A 20,375-nucleotide genomic window follows, 5' to 3' on the forward strand; every position below is an offset into this window, starting at 1 on the left:
CAATACACTTTAGCCAAAGGAATTCCCTAGATTGGGATTTCCTTTCTTCCCCATCCCTCTCCCCTTACTTGGTTGTCCAGTGTTTTGGTAACTTATTCTGTAACTTGGATGCAACAAACCTGTAAGGGTGACAGCACTTCATCAGTGTGCTTCTGCCTTTTTTGCACTTCTGCAGAGTCCACATATTTTATAATCAGCACAAGCAAGCCAGTGACTTTATCAGATAACCCTCAGTACTGTGGGACAAATGTTGCCCAGAACTGCTAATACACACAGTGGACAATCAATTTCAGGAGTTGTTTCATATTTCTGATTTACTAGATTTGGTCCTGTTCCCTTTGCAGCAGAGCAGTGGTCATGAAGGGCTTCTGCTTTTCTTGCTTTATTGTATCACCCTTACCTACCAGTGTGTTTATTAGCACCACTGTTTCTTTGTTTTTAGACAACATCCACTCATTTTTCATTCCGCCAGTCTTGGATTTTTTCCCACTTCTAATTTTACCTTTGAATGGAAGCATGCTCTGGACCAGATGCACCACAACTGTACAACCAGAGGGCATTAAGTCCTTCCCAGAAGGCAATTCTTAGTTCTCTTTTATATGTTTTTTCTACCTCAGGACAACGCTACTTAGCATTTCTGCCCTGTAGAAGACATAACCCAGAAGACATAACCCAACAAGTACTGCAGCTGGGCTGCACTGCCTTTGCCAATCCTGAGTGCAACAGGACCAGCATCTCCAGGAACTGTGAATTTGCAGGGGGAATGACTGCCTGTGATTCCATGTTTGGGTGTGACACCCATCTACAGCAAAACATCCTTGAGCACATGCTCAGCAGTCAGGCTGATGACAGAGGGGGGTGATGGTGCTGCTTTTTGTGGTACTCAGCACTGGTACACCAGAAGAGAAGAGCACAGACTGGCACAGGCTCTTCACATGCTGCATGGCACTCCCAGCAGCTGGTCCTCCACAGGGACAAAGCCAGGCTGCAAGTCAAGTTCCCATCATTCCTCTGACAGCACCACTAGCCTGCAGCAGCAGAGGGGACAGCATGTGATATTCACGCTCACAGCCCACATGCAGGGAGCCTTTGCACATGCTGGAGCACCGGAGATGGGGGAGAGGGGATTTCAGTTGCAGCCCTCATGTAATAAGGGAAGGAAAGCAGCATGTGGAGCATATTCTCTCAGCCTGGTCATCTCTCACCCAGCAGTCTTGTACAGATCATGTGCAGGCAGCCCTGCCCACTGCACATACTTTGTGTCATCCTGTACTCTGAGTGTGTAGGTTTTTTTTACTCTCCTCTAGCTGCTGTGTATGCCATGGTTCCCCACAGCTTTCCGGATCCATGAGGCATGCCCTTGCCCAGTGTGCTCCATAGTGCAGCCTGCTATGCAAAAATCTGCTCTGGTCCAGCAGGGTTACAGATGCTTGGCCCAGCTGTCTTTGAAGAGTGGAGAATTCTAACTCCTCCAGAATGTGGGGTACCAACAGGCATGCAAATCTAGTGACAACTGCATAAGCAAATGGTATGAGTTAGTAAAGCTTTTCTTATATGTTCAGGTTGCTCAAAAATGATTTGCTCTAAAAATGCTTTTTCTGTAGGGTTTTCTCTTGGGGGCTAACATGGCTTGTTGGAAGTGACAGTAAGAGGTCTTTTCCTCAGGGTGGGGGACTGCCACCCTGAGTGTGCCACTAGAAGCATGAAAAAACATGCTAGAGACAACATGTCAGTTAAAAATGCTAAAAAATTCCTTGCTTTTATTGCTCTGTGTTTTCTCCCTATGTATTTTCTACGTATTTTCAATATTAATACAGATTTTCACCTAAGCATTTTCAGTATTAATCACATATCTTCTAAATAGGAAAATGTATAAAAGTCACATTAAGTCTATAACAAGAGTATTAAAGCAACATTTTCTAACTCTTACAACAAAAGGAAGCAAACGTGGCCACTAACTGACTGTTTTTAGCTTGTGCTCCGCAGTTCAGCTCTTCTCAAATGAACAAATTCCTTCTCCCTGGAATAGGAGAGAGGACAAATTTGAGAGAATGTTACCAAGTAATTGTTTAATAAAGAAGTGAACTTTGCTAAATAGTTATTAAACTGCTTTTTTTTTTCCCCACAGACTCTCTTGAAGGTACAGATTTCTGCACAAATTACTGCATTTCCAGAACAGCCTTTAAAATGATGTATGCCTCTCTCTTCATTTTCTTTCACACCTCCTGGTCTCCTACTTTCTGGTCTTTCTTTACACCCAGCATACAATTCACCAATGTGTTACTTGCTGGTCCAGCGTAACCTATGCTGTTTCACCAGCACGCGTTACAACAGGGACCAATGTCAAACTAGAACTACTGGAAATAACAGAGCCTTCAGAGAAGGGAAGGAAATTCCTTCCTGAGAAAAGAATATACTAGTGTTCTCAGTATTACCTTCTAGGAAGGGTTGTCCCATGTCAGAAGGGATGCCTTCTTGCTTTTGTTCTGCTCTGTCACCATGATACTCCCATCTGCATGCGCCTCTCCAGCCATGTTGGTAGCGTGGCACTGGTAGACCCCCTCATCTTCCTTCATTAGTGGGTTAATCTGGCAAAATCAGCACAGAAAATATTCTATTATTAGCATGCAAATGCATTCTGGAAAGCAGCTTGGGACTCACTCTCACAACTAAGAAGATCTAACATTTTCTAATTTGCCATCTGTTCAAAACAGGCATAAAATGCTGTTTCTCCAATACAGTCATTATATACAATCTGCTCTGTGCAACATGTTTGCCTGGATGTTCCTACATGGTCCTTCTCTCACCAATTTCACCAGGGTGCACTATATGGAGATGGCTGGAACTTGGTCATTTTTCGCTACAACCAGGGTCTTTTGCCACTGCCCATCCATGCTTGTCCTTGAGCAGTTTGTTCTGCTGGACTTACCAAAACCCACCCTGTGCCCTCGTGTTTGGAAGGTCCTCCCCGAACTTGCACGGCCATGTTCACTCTGTCTCCAGGCAGTTCCTCCAGAAGTTTTACTCCTTTGGGTGATTCTGAGACCTGCAGATTTTCACAGGAGTGGGAAGATGTTAGAGGAGATCTTTGAAACCTGTTAGAAACTTTTACTCCCGATGATACAATTCTCTCTCTGGGCATGCTGTGACTGACACATCTAAACAGGCAGACAGAAGAGCAGCATGCAGCACTCACAGTAGGAAAAAGTGAGGATGTGCTCATTGGGAAGGTGCTCTCTGCAGCTCCAGAGAAATGCACTGGTGAAATGCACCTATTTCTAAATGCACCCAGCCAGTGTCAAGACTCTCTGATCCCCTTGTTTCTTATCATCCCTGAATCTGAGACCTATTGACCCTTAGGAACATCTGAGCTCACCTAGTCTCCCAGGATAGCTCCAATATTAATGATGAAGAGCAGACCCCTTCTTATCATACAGGGCTTTGTATAGTACCTGCGAACACTTTTCAGTACCTCTGAACACTCTGATCCATATGCCCTTTGGTCAGCATATGTTCTCCAAGGTGCTCAGTGTTCCCCTGAGGTTCAGCACAGATGCCCTCCAGATCCAGTTCTCTAGGTATCTGGTGCGCCGAGGAAATTTCACTTGCTCTCAAGTCTTGAAGCTGCTAGATCAATTTTGTTGTGCAATGCACCCTGAAATGCCTCAGGCTGTTCTCATCAGAGAGCAGCCCTCAGACACAGAGCTAAAACTGCACAGCAAAGCATTAGCATGACATAGGCTGTTTTACCAGACATACGGGTAGATGTCTGCTTGCTGTACATCACACTAGCTCTGTTGACTGCTGGAGCCATTCCCTACTTCACAATGTTTGGCAAGACACTCTAACATTGTTAATTATCGTAAAGTACTGCGAGGAGGACACTTGAATTCACCAGACCCCCTCAGGGAGATGAGGACTAGACCCCACACGGGCACAGATGGAAACTACTGGCTATAGAAGTGTTGGAAGAAACTGGCCCCATACTGTTCTGAGACAGTACACAGGACTATGAATGCAGTTATCTGAAATGCAGTACAGTAACAGAGAAAGCATGCATAGGAATGCACAGCCATGTCTGTATCTAGATACTGAAAGTAGTCCTCCTGTATCAGATCCCCAGCATACCTTTCTCCAAGTGATGACAGGAGTGGGCACAGCCTTCACTTCACAGGATAGGTACACTTGGGCCCCAGTAACATTGTGAATTTTCTTTGGTGACACAACAATCACAGGAGCTGGAAGAAAAGAAATACCTTCCTGGAGGCAATGCAGCCCCCTGTCATGGCCCAGCATTCCCTGTGAGCCATGCCAAATGCACCGGGCACAGGTCCCCTTGTTCAGTCAGGAATGGTTTGGAATCCACTCTAAGGCAGAAACAGTTTTGGCTTTCAGCCCTCTTGCCTGGAAACCTCACTTTCACTATGTAACTGAGTAACTGAGTTGTGCTTCGCCTACCACCAGGCAGACCAGAGCAAATGTGTTTCTCCCATTCTGCTCAGCTCGTAGCAATAGGCAGCATTTTGTGGTGCAATGCAGGCAAGGAGGATGGGACAGGGCACTGCCTAAATGTAGCAGGAGGAAAGCTGTAAATGCATGGCCATGGCCACAAAGTGCTGCTCTAATATCAAGGAAATATGAGAGATACCAGACACTTCCAGAACAAACATGTATTATTACAAAATAATCAGATATGTGAACTCTCCATACACTTTCTTGTCTCTCCTGTATCTGAATCAGAACTAGCTGGTTTGAAATTTTGGATGTTTAAACATGCAAAGGAGATACTTTCAAAATGAATATGGTTTTAACAAGTTTTAACTGTCATTGAATAAAAATTCTCATGAATTCCCTATCTAGTATTGTTAAAGACAATGCTAAATTATTGTTATACTAACTAGTGTTAAAACAATCTTAAAGATAATGTTAAAGACAATTACTTTTGTAAGATGCAGTGCACAGTGCTCTAAAGCCCTCACATTTCACATCTGAGTCACCTCTGCAGGGAAGATATCAGAAATAACTTTGAGGGTAGCTATCTAATAAGAGAGATGTGTCTCCAGCTGTGCTGATACTCCTCCCAGCCAACTATCACCATAATCAGTTCTTTCTGCTGTATCTCAGCACAAGCTGAGATGTCACAGTGTGATGGGAAGCTCTGGTTCAGCACAGACAGGTGCCTGGTCTCACCAAGGCACACACATGGGTCAGTATAGAATCAGGATCATGTGGAGTGTTTTTTTTTTTTTTTTAGCAGATGTTCCTTAGCTTTTTTTTTTTTATTTCACCAGAGGTGGGCTCTTTTTGCACACAGTGTCGTCTGAAACCCAGACAATTCCACAGCAATCTGCCATAAGGCTAACAAAGGCACTAGGTAACAACAGCATGTTGGAAACATGTTTCTCATTTAAACTGTGTCAATAGTCTCCAGAATGCTCCTGGGACAAAGTAGCTCATTTGCAGCCATTGAGAGAGGAGAAATTGCAGTGAGGTTCAGATGCCTTTGTCTCCCTGTATTATCATTTTTTTCTCACAGGAAGATAGCATTGTTAGGTGTATCTATAGCAACATTTACTAATGATGATGGATTTCCTCACACAACATGCTCTTGCCAAATGAAGCCAATTTTCTAGAAGTATGTTTGCCTCAACAAAGAAAGGTCACTTGCAAGCAGACATCCTGAACACCACTCCCTCTGCTCCTCTTCACACAAGCCCTCCTCCTCTAACAGCAGTGAACACAGGAGGGAATCCCTGCACATTAACAATACCCAGCAAACTGCTAGCACTGTAGTGAGGATTTCCCAACTTGCCTGCCAAATGCATCTCCATTCTCCATTTTACACAAGGCAACCCATTGTGACAACCTGGCACCTGATCCCACTTCTGTGCTGTATGCAATACATGGATGCAGACAGAATATCTACTGTTGGGCATATTCTCAGTTGGAAGAGGGAAGGTTCACCCCCACCATGCTCTTTGCTAGCTGGTGCAGGATACATCACTCCTTGAAAAATCAAAAAAAAAGGGAAAAAGCCCATCTGTTACAAGATTCTCTATCTGTAAAATTACCACTGACAAATGAATATTTGCAGTAATGCCACTTAATTGAGTCTGTAAGAAGATAAAGTGTCCTAAACAGAATGCACACTTCAGTCCCCATGGATTCAAAGATTACTATCTGCTGAGTCTATTATATTTTCAAGGACTTTGATGATCTCATAACTTAATGGTCCACATCTGCTTCAAAATTCTTTTATACTCAGATGTAAATTTAAGCCTTCTGTGAGAAGAAAGCACACTTTATGACAGATTGTGAACTGAAGTGGGGTATTATGCTCAATGATTTCTGATATTGCATGGCTTTCAAAATTAATTGCCAGTCTGTTGCCTAGTTGCTGTGCTGCTCCAGATACCAACTTTTAGCCTGCTGATGTTTAGAAAAGGTTATCTACTGATAGATGTCTAGGTGAGAAATTCCATATTTTTTTTTCTGAGTGCCACGCTTACCATGTAGTTGTGATGTGTGCTCAGTAAAAGCAAAAGTTATTGCTGCTGTAACATACCCCAAACAAGGATCTAAATAATCCACCCAAAAAAATGGTCTTTGCAAATACTTCTAGGGTACATAGAAACCTATAGACATATTTTAGGATATGAAAACCTTGTCCCACCACTCTCACCCTGATCTGCTTCTCTCTAGAGCCTTTTGATTCTCTGAACTGGGTTTGTGTCACAGGCATTTATAAAAAGTAGCATTTGGATTGTCACAGGGAATCCAGAAGCAATCATATCTAAGTACCTTCCACTGTTTGCAGTATTTTTTTCATATCTGGCAATAACACTTTTGGACTTGGCTTATTTTTCATTTGTCAAGCTTACTTCCAAGCTTACCCCTGCAGCACAGGCTCTGTCAGAGCCTGAAATTAACATGCCCTTTTTTTCCCCTGCCTTATCAGAGCACTTTATACTGCAGCTGTCAGTGCAATCATCTCCCAGCAAAATTCATATTTGCTCTACAAAAAATTTTAATGAACAAGCTTTGTGTGGATGGCTGGACAGCCAGGGCTGGATTTCTTCCTTCATCCCAGATGGAACTAGGGCACAGTTGTACACACAAGAAGTGACACTATTTGTTCTGTGCTGGAGTAGCAGCCCCCAGTGCAAGGGTGACTCCAGCAATCTCTTCTGTGCTGGCTTTCCCCTGAAGACTGGCTATTTAAGCCTACTGTTAGCATATGTGATAAAAAGCTTGTCTCCACACAAACAAAGGAGGGCAAAGAAGCAATGGCAGGTGGGGGAACCTGAATATACCTACCCTAGGCTCCTCCCAGGCACATCACAGGAGAGTGACCGGCCCATTAAAGGCTCTCACCTCACACACATGCACAGTGGCAGACAGGGAACCAAAAGCATGCTTTTCTCACTCAGAGGAAGGACCTCCTGCCCCAGCCTCATGGGCCGAAGCGACACCCACCACTATAAGTCACAGCAGTGGCTCTCCAGGTAATCTCACACATGGAGGGGGATTACTGCCTAAGGAATACAGGACACATTATGGGATGCAGGGGAACAGCATTTGGGGATTTCACAAGACTTTTATGGGATGTTGAGGGGCAGAATCAAGAGTGGGGAAAGGGAGAGATCAAGGTGGTTTGGGTAGGAACAAACATGGGAAAACAGAATGGTAAAAGGGGATAAAAGGGGCCAGTTAGACATAAACAGGTTGCTGGTCTTGCCCTGGCCATGCCCTCTCTGGCCATGCCCTGTGCCTGATCAGCACAGGCTGTCCTGTCTTCTCAATAAACTCATTATTAGCTTTTCTCCTGGATAACCTTGTATACCTTGCATACATGTCTTTGTGAGCTTACTGGGAACACATGCTAAACTTCACTGCTGGTTGGACCTGGGGGCATGGAGCTGTGGCATTGTGGCTTCTGTCAGGCTCCCTGAGAGCTACATAGTAACCCTGTCTGGATACAAAAAAGTTTACAAAACTGGATTCATGATAAGGCAAGCAGGTTCATCTTTAAACTCATCTCTCTGGGATTTCCCAGTTCCCTGCAGCCCTTTGCTATATGGCTTCCACTACAGGTTTGAAGTCACAGTATGCATATATTTGGTGGCAGGAGCTCTTTTGAAGTTGCTCTATTTCCTTCTATGCGGGAAGATCTTGGTGAGAATGAGGGGTCATTGTTCATCTGCTCCAAGAATTTCTTTGTGCACAACTGCACTAGATTCCATCTAGATGTTGTCCCTAGTCAGTGTGTGTAAGCTAACAAGCAAAGCTCCAAGGATAGCTGTGTTATCATGTCCTCTGAGAGATGCAGCCAGTAGAGAGCAGGACAGAGGACAGGTAGAGCATGGCTGGAAAGAGTTTGTATATTATGATCACCAACCTTAGAAATGCTGAAATTGGGCTAAGTTCATAGAATAGGCACCTGTAAAATAAACACATGCTGTGAAAGAGCCACATGCTGCTCTAAGAGCCACTGCAGATTGTAAAAAGCTGATGAACTAATTAAATAAACATGCTCTCTTGGCTTAGGAAGAAGCATCAATTTCAGATCAGCTGTGCCCCAGAAAATAAAACACTGCTAATTTAAAGATCAGTAGCAGATACAGTTTTGGGCAACGTTCTTCAAGGAAAGCTAGTGGAACAGATTTGTAGAGTAACCGCAGTTCATCAAGAGCACATCTGTTTGAGAACCAGCCTAAAGTTTTACCAGGCAGAGCTCTTAAATTGCTCTGGCTGGAGAGCAGTCAGCACTGAGGACCCCCGGCTGAGTGTCAGCATGAGGATTGATTCAATTCTCTGAAACAAGGGCAGGAGGCAACCTGATTCATGCTGTGTCCATTGTTTTATGGCTGCTTAATTGCAGCTCATATTTTCAGCTGTGTTTCCCAAGCCTCTGATTTTTGGTCTAAAGTTCTCCTCTGAAACTTTATATCCCATGCACACACAATAAATGTCAGATGGGACCTCCCTGCCCAATCAGTTGCCCTCTGTCTTCAGCCACAGAGATAGAGTCTCTTGTGTTGGCTGTCCATTGGAATAACCAGACTTTCCTTTGTCTATCTTGGATTATAGTGCACTTCCTATCCTCAAAGCAGACAAAGCAACCTCTATTTTTTTTTTTTACACTAAGTGATCTCCCTTTGAGCAGAGAAAGACAGAAAAAATGAACATGGAGGAAAATTCAATTTAATACTCTATGAAAAACAGAGCAAGGTAAGTCATCAGTAGGCAAGAACTTGTGCTGGACTGTACCCAAGAGAGGACTGCAACAGGAGGGGGAAGCCATACTGTGACAGAGCCTGAAAAACAGTACCTAACGTCAGTGTCTTGCTAAATGGATGATGATTTGAAGCACTTGCTTGTTCTTTGACTGTCTGGCTCATACATCCACCCACACTTTCTTGCTTTGGGAAGCAAGAAGCACATAGTTCTGATCATATTGCACTGGGCGCAGAATTTCTCCTGATGTCTTTCACTTCTTTTACCTTCATTTTCCCAGCTTTGAGGAAGCTATCAACATGTAAGAGGAATGGATCATTAAAGTATCTATGATACAGACATTTGCATATCAAATGCTGTGCAGACTGCTTTGGATTCTCCCTGAAATAGTGACCATATTGGAAAAATATTCTGCTTTTTGGGTTGCGACCCATAGTAAGTATAAAGTGGCTTCAGAAGCATTCTACCTGGAGAAGAAGACCCTACTTCTGATAATCTGAACTTGAGGCATCAAAGTTGAGAGTTACCAGAAATCAGTGCTGCTCAATCATCCTCACTAAGGACTTGTATCTTTTATTTAGAAGACCACACTTTGTACAGAAGCCAGAAGAGCCAGACCTAAGTAGGGAAACCAGCCCTGATGAGCTCTGTTATTCCTGCTTGTCTGAATGGCAGGCTCCTGTCTGAAAACAGTAGTGCAGCTTATTAATGACAGACAGTCTGAGCTCCTCATTTTGTTAAGAATTAATCATCCATAGATGTGTGAAGATTCTTGGATAGGGAGTTATCAGCTTGCGAAGCTCTGTTGCAGCAAAAAGATCATGGGTGTTTTCACTGCTCAGGAATGTAAACTTTTTTATTTCTGCATGTTGGAACAAATGTGGAACTGGTAGTTATTTTGGTAAGAAAAAAAATGTTTGTATTTATGCTTCTTTTCATCACTATCTCAAATCTCACTCAAAATCAGTGTTATCTCGGTCAGCCTATAGTGAATTCTTTTGCAGGTATTACTTTAAAGACCGTGCAATTGCAGTGCAGGTTTCATACTGACTTCATTATGCACTTAGAGTGATACAAGAGGCTGGTTGAGGCCTTTTGTGTGTGTTTTTTGGAGGCCTGTCAGAAACATCACATTTTTCTTTGGAAAGGTGTTCCATTGATGCAGAGGGGGAAAAGGTAGTGAGAACTGGGCTTTCAGGCCACTGATTGCTCCTGCAGTGTTTCTGTCCAATGCCTTCCATATGAAATGCTCCATAATTTTCTCATATGATAGAAGTTAGCAGATCTGTGTTATTAAAAACTTGGAAAGAACACTAAACCATTGTGTCCATTCTGTTCAGGAGTGGCAAAAAATGCAGGAGGGCAAGAGTAATTTCACCAGGATTCTGCTGTACTATATGGCTGTCTGCTAGGTAGCCAGTAGAGCAGCATAAAGATTTAATCCAATAGTGCATTTCTTTATTTAGGCAGGAAAGAAAGAATTGAAATCCAAATAAGGAGGGCAGCAATATCAAGAAATACTGGCTTTGTTATATATAGAATTAAAAACACTAGTTGGGATTTTGCCACTGTTTAATATGCCTCCTGAAGAACTAATTTTGAAATGAGTACTCCTGTGCCTGAAATCACCCGGAACAAGCCTTGGTAAACACAACAGCAGAGCATTTTTGCTCTTCTATTGATTATCCAAGTGAAAAGCAGACAGACAGGTGGACTAGAGCATCCTGATTTTAAATCCGAAATCTCAGTAAGTCTTCAATCTCTGAGGGATGTTTTTTCATCTACCAGGTCTTTCTATACCTTCTGTCTTCAAATTACTTCTCCTTCATTGTATTAGAAATGGACTTCACCACTCCAAATCTTTTATGCAATAAGCTTGAGGACTGCAATTAGTACTGGTTTCTTTCCTGTGCATTTCCTGGAGAAACTCTGAGTTTCTCCCACAGAGGGACTATCCCCAGGCCAGGCTACATATACTACAGTGTGGCTGAATCAGTCCCTGAAAGGGTGACTTTGTCTGTTCATCCGAGGTAGCAGGGCATTGAACTTTACCGCTCCCCTCTCCCAACACTTTTTCCTGACAAAGCCTTAACCCACACAAGCTAAAAGAGACTGCAGGCACGCTGGAGCTGGACCCTAGTGACACTCACAGGCCTGCTGCTAATACACTATGAGACACTGTCATGACAGACCTCTAAGGCTGGACACCTCACTGGATATCACCTCCAGAAGACGTAGCTGAGACTTGGGAGATATGGCTCTAGGTCAGGTCTGACATGTACTTCCAGGGATGAGGATGAACCTTGGGATGAGCCACCAGACTGGGTCCCATTAAGCAACTTTTTTATCCTCAAGCCTTCACCATGTGTCTGTTGCCAGTGGAGGTATCAGTAGCTATTTTATAAGTACTCTAGGCATTACTGTGCCCACCAGTGACAGAGGGAGCACTTAGCAGGAGAAATCTATTCAGGCTCTGGATTATATTGTATCTTTAAAAGGGAAGATCCACCAGGTCTCCTTTCTGGTGGACATAGGCAACCTGCCCCAACTGCTTAGGCCTCACAAGTGACCAGCTCCCAGGAAAAACATTTTCATGGGTAATATATATTCATAAATGATGGCTGTTGCAATACACATACTTGATGGTAGAATTCTGCTAAAAGTGAAAAAGGATTTCTACAGCTTGGGTTGGAGTAAGGATTTCTGAAACATAAAAAGTGAATTATTAAAAATAGTGAGGTCTCTGAGAACAAGAAAGGTCTTTGGCAGATTATGACTTTTTTTAATAATAACATTTGTGTTCCTGACAGCAGCTGTTCACAAAGTAGATGCAATTTTAGATGGTTCTATCATAAAACTTTTTAAAATAAGGAAGAAATTACAGGAGAACCTAAAAGCATCAGACTTTCTTTGTGCTTTAGTAACAAGAGGGAAACATAACTAGACTTGTGCGTCACCAGCTGCATGAAAGGCTAATGCTAATGATCTATGCTAATCAGTATTGAAATCACAATTCTAACACCAAACATTAAATAGCTTAATTCAGCTAACTGCAGCTTTGCTTCTGAAACTGAATGGCATTTGAGTGGATCTCATGCGTGAAGATCCTTTGTATTTTTTACAAAGTGGTATTCTAGGCCTCCCTTAGTTACTAAATATGCCACAAACAAGAAGCAACTATGGCTGGAGAAGTCCTTTCCCCAAGCCTTTTCCCATTTACAACCAGCTCTTTCAGTGACAAGTTTGGTAATGGGCTTAACTCTTTCTGGAGCTGCCTTTAGAATCCAAAGGAATTCGTATTTTTGTTTGTCCAAACACAGCTGATATATTTGCTAAACAAGAACCTATTAAGTATGTGCAACCATTCATTTAAACTGCAGTAATCCCCTGCTTGGGATTATCTCACATGGCAGAAGAGTAGAGAGGCTTCCTAAGAGGAGCAGACTTCAGCAATGAACAAGTTATTGTCCCAGTGCTTACAAGAAAACAGTTCCCAAATAAACAGGACCTGTCTCTACTCAGTCCCCTCCCAGAGAAAGAGGGAAGCTATTTAACAGTGATAAAAGGGTTTGGGATGTCTTAACTGCCCCCCTTCTCCGAGCCTGTGAGGGCAGGTAGTGTGCAGTTCAAATGCCTTCCTCACTCTTTTCATGTCACTAAGGAATGTAACATTTTCTTCAAGGCAAAGGCTGTTCAGTGTTTATTCCTGCATCATTCCCCTTCCCCCCAATGGAACAAATGCCTGCTGTTTGATGTACGTGAAGCCGAAATGAAGTAAAACCACCACAAAATATAAAGGGCAGTTTTGCACTTTGCTGAAATTCCCTTAAGTCCCTTCCAGAGTTACTAGAAAGCTTCTGCCACCAGTGGTTTTGGTTTCAACAGCCACATTAGTGCCTGCATCTCCCTTTATGAGCTGCCAAAATACTGCTCTTGTAATTTGTGTTTCCACAGTACACAGCTCTGCTTGTGAGCTGTGGAGATAAAATGTTCTTGAATGAGAATATCCAGCCATGGCACAAGCTGCCAGAGAAGCCTGGAATGACCAGAAGCTAAGCACATGTGGGAAGTACTGTCCAGCCTCCCCTTTGAGGGTGATAGTCTAAGTTATTGTGGAATGCTTTCACAGCAAGAGGTACACTAGTACCCTGCTGAGGAGTGCCAGCATGAACTGTATGATAGTGAGTGACTGCTGTCCAGACCATAAAAGGAGGAAATGAGATTAACAGGGCGGGAAAGCAGTTCAGCTGATGGTGGCAGCCCATTTCCATAGCTTACTCCCAGGGTGTGCAGAGATAGCAGAGAATGAAGTCAAATCAGCTTGTGCTGTTTTTTGCCAGGAAAAAACAAGTAGGAAATAGCAGTATTAAATTAAAAATTGTAATTATGGAATTTTAAATACCACCCTTCCCAACTTGCCCTCTGGTTCACATGTGGCTTTGGCAAATTGTGATATAACACCAAGGGCTTGATCCAGTTGTTTGCTGGTGTTTGCCAACTAGTCTTTTACAGCTGCTCTGTGAGTTCTTTGTCATACCTGCAGACATTATTTCAGCCCCTCAAGCTCAACACCAAACTACACAGAAGTGCAGAAAGAAATCAAAACCTCCATTTCTAAAAAGTTTTTTATACCCCCATCCCTTTGCATGCAGCAGACAGTGTCACTGCTGCTGCTTTGCTATCACTGTACAAAATCCTTAATGCAGTTTTCTGCTCCAGCAACTGGTGCCAGTTGCTATAAACATAAAAAGAGAATCTAAGCAAACATCCACTGATTAAGACTGTCAGTTACTGAATGGTCAGTGATGTACAGCAGGACTGTTCTGTATTTAATCGCAATGCTTTGCTTTAGCTCTGTCTTTGGAAGGTATTGATGTCCTGCAAAATCATCCTGCCAAAAATACTGGCACACTAGATGCTGAATCTCAATGCAATGCAACAAAAGTATCATGTTTACAGCACTGTAAGACTAAGTTGCTCTTAAAAGAGACAGAGTCAGATTTTACTGACAACACATTTATAGAGTTAACAAGTCCCACAGAAGATGGTATATCTGTATCTGCTATTTTCTCTGGAAAATAGAAGCTAATTGTCTGTTGCTCACGTCCTAACATCAATTAAAAAACAGAACAAAACCCACAGTTTTGCAGGAAAAACAAGCCTGGGTTAAAGCGGCATCTTGAACTTGGCCTGATGCAATTTGTGGAACACATAGAAACGAAGGTCATCTTGAACCACTGTAGCCAAATGCACCAGAGTTACTGCAGGACTGTGGGCCAGCATGTCCAGTCAGTTAGCAAGGGCTGTGCTTCCCAAATAGAGTCTCACATACCTGAAACAATATCTGGGAAACTAAATACTCCTGAATCTAGTAAGCTGTGAAGAAAACATCTCACAGCTTCATCTGAACTTTCTAAACTACGCACAGTCATAAACCAACTGCAGATGTTGATACTGAGGGTTAAAACACAAAAAAGATCTATTTCTCTTTCAGTTTAGGTTAAAAAGGCCTTAAAAGAGAGTTAGGTTAGACATATCCAAAGAAATGAAAAGCTTATGACAGTGAAATGCTAAGTCTCACCTTATTTCCCAACTAACAAACGAAGTCTGGTTAAAAAGTCTCTTGGCACAGCAAGCTATTTTCACTTCTTGCTATGGTCAGACTTCTATTTTTGATGAGATATTTTAATACACATTCAATGCAGCTGCTTCAGACTACAGTCACACAAAGTAGGAGAGCAGGACATTTTGGGAAGACTGAAAACACGTATATAATTTTGGATTGTGTTCTCTTTTTAACATATAAACATACATGTAAGGACATTCATGGTTATGAATACATTATTAAAAGACGATAATGCAAAACTTGTAATAGGCAAGGATTAAATCTGCTTCAGCATGGAAGGCAGCTCCTGCTCACATACATACATTCCTTAATTTCCATGGCTTTTTTTGCACTTCAGAAGCTCATAGTGAACACTGCTCTTCCTGCTTCATACAACAAGCTCAAGATGCTTTATAATACTGAGGCATTAAAGGATTTCTGTAGATCTGCACAGGCTGAACTGCCACAAAGCCCTTAGCATAACAAAGGCCAGGTCTCAAACTGAGCAGCCATCATGCTGATCTAATGAAGACTTCAAAAGTAAAATCCTAAAGAAATACACGCACAAAGCAGCTCAGAAATTATCAGTCCTGAAAAGGGCTATGGATGCATCCTGAATGCAGAACTGGATTAATGCATAACATAATCAGCATAACATTTCAAACATTTTTGAAAGGGGCTGGATGCACATTTCCACTGACCTCACCAGGGATGGGAGCACTTGCTGCATCTTTTGAAGTGCCTAAAAATAGATAGTGAGCATTGATATTGAATGATCCTGAGCATCTGGCTATGTTTCTTAGCGTAGAGTTGATTACTGAAGCTTCTGGCCTGCCTGACTGGAGGATGGAAAGAGACAGGGGGCTGGATTTTGATGCATTTTCAGAAGCAAAGAGCCCTCACAGTTCCCAGTGAAACTGTAGGCCCCAGTCCTCCTTTTGCACAGGGAAGATTTGTGCTGAGAAACCTGTGTGCTATTACAGAGCCTGGACCAAACCCTGCAGGTTTGGGGAAAGGAGGCTGAGTCAGCATACTAAGCTTGCCCCCCAAAAGTAGTCCTCTCTGCAGGCTGTGTCCTATGTGGGATCCCACAGAGGAGGAGAGGACATACTCTATGGCTCTTCCCTGTCACAGTACTCTCAAGCAATTCAAAAGAACAAATGAAGGAAGTCTGCTTTGTCTGCAACCCAGGATCTTTGCCCAGGGCAACTAACATTTACATCCAGAGATGCAAGGCACAGGGCTGATGAGCAACATAAGCATAACGAGAACCCAGGACAGAGAGAGCCTAGGGAAGAGCAGTAATAATGACTGGTGTTCAGAAAAGGGGAGAAAGACCAAAAGGACCAGGGATGCTTAATCGGGGCAGGGTGGGGAAGTCATGGGCATGTTCTTTAGATGCATCAGTTTCTACAGACAGGGAGGAGGTGAACAGCAGTCTTGCCACAGTGGGCAAGACAAGACATGATGGATCTGAACTGCTTGAGGGGAAATTTAGATTAAATACTGAATAAAGTTTTGTAGCAGCAAGATTAGCTGAATGAGGGAGATGTTTGGAGGATTTTAAGAACAGGTTAGCTACACCTGTGTCAAGAATGACCTAAGCAGTAACTAATGGTGTTAGAAAAGGCGCACTACTTTCTGTGTGTTTGCAGAATATGGACTTTCATTCTTCAGTGGCCTGGGTTTGTGAAATTCTGATATAACATCTTCCCAGTCATGATTTTTCAGGAATAAAATGCTAACAATTTAGTTCATTATGCACTTTTATCTAACAGTACAGATTTGGATATTACAAGCTTCCACTTCCTTTAGGTCAGTGATATAATAAATAAACCTTAAATGAGTGAAATTGCATAATTACATACATCTGAAAGCTGAAAAAGAACAACATTTACGTTCACCATTTCTGCTGTGCTCTTGGGAGAGGAAAATAACCACACTTTGTGTGGTTTGTAACATGATAGCTTTCCTTGCACTACCCTGTGTAATCCTGACATCATGATACACTTCTCGACCAAATCTGCAGATAATATTCCCTTCTAGTTTAGCATCCAAAACATTCACCTATAAAAAGGCTTCTATTTTTTAAAGCACACAGTATCTGGAACAGAGTGACTGGGCGGAAAATGAGATATCCCTTTTTTGCAGAGTAAAATAAACACCTGATATAGCACATAAGAGTAATAAAGCAGATTACAGACAATTTCAGGGAGAAAGCACTAACTCTTGGGGACCTACCAAAAGAATTCTGATTTATAAATATTTAATCGTATTTCCACTGGCACAGAATTTAGTAAAGCTTCTGCCTAATCTCTTGCTGGTTGAGTCAGTGAGAAGATTAGAGAGAGTATGAAAAGCACTGGTGAAGATGAAAGGAGATTATACATCAATTTTCTTATACATTCAGAGTATTGTAAAGAACATTCTTGGTGTTAGTTCCTCGGAGCAGCCTGTGAGCTATTCAAATGCCCCATCACATGAAAAAGTCTCACTTCAGAAACTCAGATATGCAGAAACACAGAAGAAACTGGGCTTATTGGGCAAATATCATGAAGCCTTTTATACATATGTTTGTTGTTCGAAAGGCTGGCACTGGAGCTAAACAAGCACTGTTTGTAAATGCCTAGGGTTTCAAACCCCACTTAACACGTTTTCCTTAATAAGATCCAGAACACTGGAAATCTATTGCAAAGGGTGACTTTTTCCAATATTTCAAACAATCTTAGTGTATACCATCTCAGGGGTAGACCAGAACTGTGACAAAGCTAGACTATTAGAATCTGAACATTCAGTAATCTCCCCCGACTCCCTTCCTCCCCCACCTCCCCTTATGGGCTTCAGGGAAGCTCATTAAAAATAAACAAACCAGAAAGGGTGTTTTGATCACAAATAGCAAAGGAAGCAGCTGTTATCCAGGTTTCCACCAGTGTCCCAGGAGGACTGTCAAAAATTACCCCCCCCTGATTAGAGCTGAATAAATTAGTGCCCCTTGGTTATGATATAATGAGGTATTTACTTATACATAAATACCTCTATCTTTGGGTCCATTTTTGTCACGACTGGAAAAAAGGAAAGAAGATGCAGGAAAACATGAGCTGGCCCTAGCAGCCAAGATGTGCAGGCATGGTGTGAGACATAAGCCAGCAAAAGGCACAGAAAACCAGAGACTGATCAGGTTATGTCCTACTGGTTCAAACCAGCAGAGCTAGTGGAGAGCACAGGATGCTGAGAAAGTATTACTTTTATCTTGCAACAGGGACCATGTGCACAGTCTGTAGTGCCCAGGCAGGACTTTTATACCATGTCAGTGTAGTCCGGACTCTGTGAATGCACCTGCATGCAGCAAACCCTATCTCTCTCTAGCATTTGGGGTGCAAAATGGGCTATAGCTGACAACTAAATACACAGAAGGTAGCAGAAGACAATGGACAATGGGCTTTGAGCAGAATGTAGGATTTGCCTGAGGATGTGTGCAGCTGAATTTAGTAGGGGAAAGGAACACAGAAATATCTCAGAGAGTTAATTTCAAGGGATATTTAACATGCTGAGTAGTGTGTAACTGTATGTTAAGAATCTGTTCAGAAAAGATGCTATGTGCTAGGCTTTAAGGACTGAACTTCCTGGCAGTATAAACTACTTTTTGAAATACCACATGTGTTTAAGGCTTTGTAAGATGAGCTGCTAAATGCATCCATTTGCAGAATTAAAGCTTCCAGATATTCAGATACATAAAACAGTGTGCACATTGCAGGATACGGTTAAACAAAGCAACCTGGGGATGGAAAAATTGTTGTCCTTTTTCTTTCTCTCAACTCAGTGGTGATTATTTTGTTTCAGAGCTCACAAGAATGTAGGTATCTGGTTCTATTTCCCAAATTAATTCATTGGTAGGGTACCATCTCTGGCACAAGCAAACTTATTTGAAATGCTAACTGCATTAATTTGTACAAACTATCCAACTGGCAGTGTTGCATGTTTCTAATACTGGACATGAGCATATCTAACCTGGAACTGCAGTGCTTTCTGGTCTGGAGGTGATACTTGCCCTCTGGAAGACTCAACTGTGCTAAAGTGGTGGCTCCCATGGAGGAGATGATCCTATCCAGGGAGCAACCAGAACAGTGTTCAGCAATGCATTTTTTTCCCCCAGGTGTCCTTCTCTGCACCCAAAGAAGACAGGAGGAGCCCAGGAAGGGCTCAAGAAAGAGGAAAGACAGCTGGGAAATGCTGCTTATAACAGAAGAAGAACTCCTTGGGAAAACTCTCAGCTGTTGGCCCATCCCAGCAACTCAATTGCTGTTTTGTGCTGCGAAGTCAGCCACACCAGGCAGCGCCGGGGCCTTGCCTTGATCACACCAGTCAAGGAGACGCAGCCCTCGGTCACAGACCTGCCTCGGCCGGGCCCGTGCTTCCCCGGGGGGGCGGGCTGCGCCCTCCCCGCAGCGCAGTGCCTTATGCCGCGGGGGCCCACTCTAACAGCCGCAGCCCCTTCCCCACGGCGGGGTGGGGGTGGGGGGCACTTTTGTCCTGCAGCCTGCCCAACACTTGCACCAGAGGAGGTGTTCGCGGGAAACCTGCCGGGCCCCCGCCTCTCCGTGCAAAACGCCCGCGGGTGCACGCAAGGGTCTCGGGACGGGCGCGACGGAGAAGGCACGTGCGGGAAGGTTGCGCGGTGGCGGGGAAGCGGCACTCACCGAGCTTGCACTCGCCGTCATGCGCTTTGCGGATGCGCTCGCCGCCGCTCTGCAGGGACACCCAGCTGCGGAGGTGCAGGGCGCAGACACTGCGGTAGGAGCGCCCGTCGGAGCCACACACGGCGCCGTCCTCCTTGCACACGCACAGCCCCGTGCCCTCCAGTCCCCCGGCGCCGGCACCGGGGCGCCAGCGGCTCACGCACACCAGCCCCGGCCCGCAACGCGGCCCCCGCGACCCGCCGGCGCCGCGCCCGCCACACGGCTCGCCCTCGGCGCCCAGGCACCGCTCGCAGCAGCCGCACTCATCCGGCGCCGTCAGCTCGGGCGCGGCGCAGAGCGCCGGCGGGCAGCGCCCCGGCTCGCAGGGCCCGCACCCGCCCGCACCCGCCGCCGCCGCCGCCGCCGGCAGCAGCAGCGGCAGCAGCAGCAGCAGCAGCGGCAGCAGCAGCGGCAGCGGCGCGGCGCGGCGCAGCCCCGGGGGCGCGGGCATGGTGCGGGCACGACGCCGCCGCCGCCGCCGCTGCCGCTCGGCCTCCGCCGGCAACGCGGGCCCACCGGCTGCGCGGCTGCTTTTTGACAGCGCCGTCGGGGGGGGGGACGCAGCCCCCCAGGCCACACCCTGCCAGGCACCATGCCCGCCCTCCTTCTCCACACTCAGGGACCCGCGCAACCCTTACGCACGCACACACTCATGGATCCCTGCATCCCTTACACACACTCAGACACCTGTGCAGCTGTTACACACGTGCACTCAGAGACCTGTGCACCCCATATACACACACAGAGACGCGTGCACCCCTTACAGACACACACACACACACACTCAGAGACCCAAA

The 20,375-nt window shown here is 44.4% G+C and overlaps 1 protein-coding gene across 1 annotated transcript; it reads right to left on the reverse strand.

Annotated features, from left to right (window-relative positions):
* Positions 1 to 1,729: 1,729 nt before the first annotated feature.
* On the reverse strand, positions 1,730 to 20,029 carry IGFBPL1 (insulin like growth factor binding protein like 1). The gene is made up of 5 exons (XM_067315928.1): positions 19,540 to 20,029; positions 4,129 to 4,238; positions 2,930 to 3,046; positions 2,436 to 2,588; positions 1,730 to 2,020 (listed from the first exon to the last, which is right to left on the reverse strand). The coding sequence occupies exons 1-4, from the start codon at positions 20,027 to 20,029 to the stop codon at positions 2,439 to 2,441; spliced, it is 867 nt and encodes a 288-aa protein (XP_067172029.1). The 3' UTR covers positions 1,730 to 2,020; positions 2,436 to 2,438.
* Between the last annotated feature and the right edge of the window lie 346 nt (positions 20,030 to 20,375).

Source organism: Apteryx mantelli, chromosome Z (assembly GCF_036417845.1).
Source record: "Apteryx mantelli isolate bAptMan1 chromosome Z, bAptMan1.hap1, whole genome shotgun sequence".
In the NCBI taxonomy this organism is placed as follows: domain Eukaryota; kingdom Metazoa; phylum Chordata; class Aves; order Apterygiformes; family Apterygidae; genus Apteryx; species Apteryx mantelli.